Source organism: Emiliania huxleyi (genome assembly GCF_000372725.1).
Source record: "Emiliania huxleyi CCMP1516 unplaced genomic scaffold EMIHUscaffold_45, whole genome shotgun sequence".
NCBI lineage: Eukaryota > Haptophyta > Isochrysidales > Noelaerhabdaceae > Emiliania > Emiliania huxleyi.
The window spans coordinates 304,199-309,115 of record NW_005198611.1 but is presented as its reverse complement, the minus strand read 5'-3'; the positions used below and the strand labels follow the sequence as shown (position 1 = coordinate 309,115).

The 4,917-nt window shown below is 64.5% G+C and overlaps 1 protein-coding gene across 1 annotated transcript; it reads left to right on the top strand.

The window, feature by feature from the left end:
* Positions 1-539: 539 nt before the first annotated feature.
* EMIHUDRAFT_102911 (hypothetical protein) lies at positions 540-2,701 on the top strand (the record flags this gene model as incomplete). Its single annotated transcript, XM_005768688.1, has 4 exons — positions 540-1,568; positions 1,664-1,724; positions 1,755-2,095; positions 2,261-2,701. The coding sequence occupies 4 exons, from the start codon at positions 540-542 to the stop codon at positions 2,699-2,701; spliced, it is 1,872 nt and encodes a 623-aa protein (XP_005768745.1).
* Between the last annotated feature and the right edge of the window lie 2,216 nt (positions 2,702-4,917).

The following is a 4,917-nucleotide window of genomic DNA, read 5'->3' as shown; positions in this document are numbered from 1 at the left end:
TAATTGACAAGGGCTACCACTTGGTGGCCCTGGTAGCCTCTGGATCGTCACTGCACTCGGCTCCTCTGCAGCGGTCTCGGCTCTCGCCACGACAGCACGCCGACGGCAAGCTTTGAGATCCGTCTGGTGGACCTGCTGTGGCCAAAGCCGCCCCTCACATGCAGCTCGCACCAGACCTCGACACTGGGCCCGCTCAGCTTGGTCGTGGCGGCGTGTGTGAAGGATGCGCGGCCGAGCCGCTGGCGCTGCTACAGCGGCGCGAGACGCAGGCAGCGGCGCGACACCCGGTCGGTCGAGTCTGGCCGTTCTCTCGACGCCGGCCGGTGAGACTGACGGCCTGTGGCCGGCTGGTGGGCGGAGAGCAGCCAGGAGGACTCCAGAGTAGCCAGCAACACCAAGCAACGGGCGAGCGCACAGCGAGCGCAAACACAGCTCTGAGAAAGGGCGGGGAGTGGGCCTTTAAGTGTGGGTTATTAAGAATTCCTAGCTGCGGAACGCCCCCCTCTACTCTGTCGCTCCGTGTCGCTCCAGGTCATCCCATGCTGGCGGCGGCGCCGACCGACGAGACACCCATGCTAACCTTCATCGTCACCAAGCCCGGCCAGCGGCTAAGCGTCACGCTGCCGCAGGATGCGACGCTCCTGGCGCTGCACGAGGCGGTGGCGACGGAGGCTGATCTTGTTCCGGGAACGTTTGAGCTTTGCGAATCGGCCCGCGATGATGGCACCGAGGTTGCGCATCGCCTTGACGACACCGGCGCCTACACCACCACGCTGCTGCAGGCGAGCTTCAGGCACAAGCAGCGATTGCTGCTCCGAGGAGTGGATGGATGCACGCCTGTGCCGCAGTCAGACTCGCGCTCAAGCGCAGCCGCCCAGGCGCTGGGCACAGTTGCGCTGTGGAACTCCTCCCAGAGCTCTCCCATCGCAGGCCTGTCGCAGGGACTGGCGGCTCTCGGCTCGGGCGCAGGCTGCACCGCGCCTCCGAATGCCGAGGGCTTTGTCGGCCTGGTCAACCAAGGCGCCACGTGCTACCTCTCCTCGCTGCTGCAGTCTCTGTACATGACACCCGAGTTCCGCCGGATCGTCTACCAGTGGCGCCCGCGCGGGGAGCCAGCTGCAGCGGGCGAGGGCGAGAGAGGCGAGGACAGTAGCGCAGCGGGCTCGAGCAGCATCACCGCGCAGCTGCAGAGGCTCTTTGTGGCGATGCAAGACGGGCAGGCGACGAATGCGTCCCTGGCCGAGGCGGAAGCTGCTGCGGGCGCGGCCGACGCGGGCGCGGCAGGCGAAGGTAAGTTGCGCGCGGGCGGCTGCGGCTCGGTGCGAGCGATAGACACGCGGGAGCTGACGCAGTCGTTTGGGTGGGGCGCCGCGGATTCCTTCACGCAACACGACGTGCAGGAGCTGCTGCGCGTGCTCTTCGACGCGCTCGAGGCGGAGCTCGTCGGCACGGCGCAGGAGGGCGCCCTCGCCGAGCTCTACGGCGGCGAGTGGGAGGAGTTCGTGCAGTGCCGCGCCTGCCTGCGCGAGTCCGCGCGCGCCTCCGCCTTTCACGAGCTCTCCTTGCCGGTGCGCACCTTCCAGTCGCCGCCGGTGAAGCTCGACTCGCTCGGCGGCTAATTAACTAATTATTATTAATTAGGTAATTATTAATTATTAATTAGGTGAAGCTCGACTCGCTCGGCGGCTGCCTCGACGTGCGCTGCTCGCGCCGCGAGGACACGCGTCCATGACATGCCCGCGGCACGTCTGCAGGCGGCTGCCTCGACCACTTGCTCGAGCCCGAGGAGCTGAGCGGAGACAACGCATACCACTGCGACCATTGCGGCGGCAAGCGGGACGCGCTCAAGGGCTGCCGGCTCTGCAGGCTGCCGCCCATCCTCACCGTGTCGCTCAAGCGGTTCGACTTCGACCTCGCCACCCTCCGCCGCGTCAAGATCGACCATTTGGTCCGCCTCCCCCACGCCCTCCGGCCAGCACGCTACCTCGACGCCACCGCGCCGCCACGCAAGCGGAAGCTCTCCGAGAACTCGAGCGGCGCGCCGTCTGGCGCCGCGAGCCCAGAGGCGGGGGCGGAGGCGGGGGCGGAGGCGGAGGTGGCGGGCGGCGACGGCGACGCGGGAGGCGATGGCGACAACGGCAGCGGTGGCGGTGGCGGCAATGGCGATGGCGGTAATGGCGACGACGGCGACGGCGGCGGCGACGGCGGCGACGGCGTGTACGAGCTGCTCGCGATCCTGATGCACCGCGGTTCGGCGCAGGCCGGGCACTACTTCGCCTATGTGCGAAACCTCGAGCGGCGCTCGTGGCTGCGGTTCGACGACTCGACGGTCACGCCGCTCGATGAGGCCGACTTGGCGGCTGCAACCACTGACGATGCGATCGCCCACCGCGGCGGTTTCGGCGCGTCTGCCTACATGTGCCTTTACCGGCGCGTGCCTGACAGCGGCGACGACACCTTTCCGAGCGTGCCGCCTCAGCTCCGTGAGTTCCTCGCGGCGCTTCCCCCGCCGCAGACGGTCGTCGCTGCCGCACCGCAGACGGGTGCGGAGCGGGGCGTCCGCATTCGCGCTGCCGCTGGGCTTGCACCGGTGTCACCGCTAGAAGAGGTGGGAGGTGGCGCGGGAGAGGAGGCCGACGCACCGATGATAACTGCGAGCGCAGAGGTGACGGGGACGGTGCACGAGGAGGAGGTGGTCTAGCGAGGGGGGGGGGGGGGGGGCGGGACAATACGGAGAGAGGAGGCACGAGAGGGGGGGCACTCCGCTCGAGCTTTCTGACTCTGTCCACAGCGATGAGTGTGTAGAGAGCCAGTGGCCCTGGGGCCTGACCGAGAGGTGTGAGGTGCCTGCTTATAATGGCTTCCAGTATCTCGGACCTTCGAGACATCGTTCATCGATTTATTTTTTTGCGTTTTCCGTTTTGGCCGGTGGCCTCTCGTCTTCTCTGAGAGGTAGGAGTCGGTGGAACGGGATGATAGTACTAATTAGTATGTAGGGAGTAGAGAAGTTTCAGAAGAGAAAGCAAAGAGGCCCTGGGTGTGCGGTTGATAAAACTGCACTCCAAGTGCTCCTAGACCGCCCCCTGCGCGCGCACGCACACGACTCCGCAGGAGAAGCCCCTCCCACCCACCTTTGTGCAGGCAGCGCAGCCCGCTCTTGTACTTACTACCAACCGCAAGGCCCAAACAAAGCAATTGTGCCAAATATCCCTCTAGTCTATCTCTTTGCACACCTCGATCCTGTACCGTGTTTTGTTATGACCCCCCCCAATGAACACACCAGTGAGGGAGGGCGCGACGATCGAGGGGTCCCGTACCATGCGGAGTCGACCCTATCAAGTGCTCAAGCCCCCCCCCCATGAACACACCAGTGAGGGTGGGCGAGACGATCGAGGGGTCCCGTACCATGCGGAACGTGCTCAAGTGCTCAAGTGCTCAAGTGCTCAACACTGAGTAACGGAGGAGGGCCGGGATCTCGGATTGAATCTTCGAACTGCTTTGCCGTAAAAGTTGTCGAGCCGCATCTTGCTTCCAAACTCGGACGGTTCTACACGAACTTTAGGATCGGGCGTCAGTCCACCGTCAGGCGTGTGTGCGCGTGTGTGTAATGGTCGCTTGCGATCCCGCTGTGAGCGCGATCGGGGTTCCCATCGCTGAGCCTGGCATTTGCGTGGACGGACACGCGTGCGTGGTCCACGGAAAGTGCGTGCACACGGCTGTCGCACTCAAGGAAAAGTGCTCCGAAACGGAACTGCGGCAGCTCTCCGACCCGATCATAGTGCTGGCCCTGCCAGCAGCACGATGGGCTGATCTCCCGTACGACCGGCGTCCGTCGCGAGCACACCGCGCAAAGCGCGAAGTTCGCGCGCACGGGAGCAGGAGCCGGCCAAGGCGCCGTGGGTCCAAGGTCTGTGCTCCGCATAAATGCCGTGGCCGCGTGGACAGCTCCTAAGCTGACCCATCTGCCCCGTGCCGCAGGCGTGTCCGCAAAAGATGCTGGAGCCTATTGCTGAGGAGTGCGACGAAAGCGGTCTATCACCTACGCTCCAGTGTACATTTGATCGGATCATCGGAGCATTTTTTGCAGGTGCACCTCCCCTCCCTTCCTCCCGCGCAACTCCCCTCGCCCCCCGCCCCAAAATTCCCTACGCCTCGCAACACACGCCACCTAAGGGTTTACATCTGGAACCCCCCCCCCCCTTACGCCTGGCAACACACGCCACCTATGGGTTCACATCTGGACCCGCCCCCCCCCCCCTCTCCCGCGCGATAGCCTCGGAGAGCAAGGCCAGGCTTTGCCTGCAGCCGGTGCCAGCCATCCTGTATGCGGCGCTTATGGAGCCGGAGCCGCCCGTGCCGCCAGCGTCGAGTGAGGACTCTTCGACCGTCGCAAGCCTACGTTGCGCCACCTGGGACTGGATCAGGTCCGGCTGCTGCGGCGCTCATTCTCTGAAAGAATGACCGCAGCGTACATTTCGCTCAAACCCACTGGACTTTTGCGAGATTAGTACCGAGGTGCTCGCTGCCATCTTCTACAATATACGTGTACACACAAGGGACGCCCCTCTTACTCGCTGGGTTCGCCAGACTCAGCCGTGGAGTGAGTGAGATAACTACCAGTAGTGTGTGCGGCTGTGCGCGCACCACACGCCCCCCCCGCGGCGCACACACTGTTCTCTCAAGCGGCAGCGCGGGCGACGGAAGAAAAAATGAAACGGAGACCTCACTACACACTGGTAGGGAGACGGGTAAAGGGGAGCTCCCCACCGGCGAGCGCACCGCGGGCCCCACACGAAAAAAGCCCAATTAGAGAGAGAGGGGGCGCGTAAGAGGGAGTACACACACAGAGCTCGGCAAAATCTCTGTCAGGGTTACTGTCTCTACTGTACGACTACGATCTCCCGGTCGACACACCAC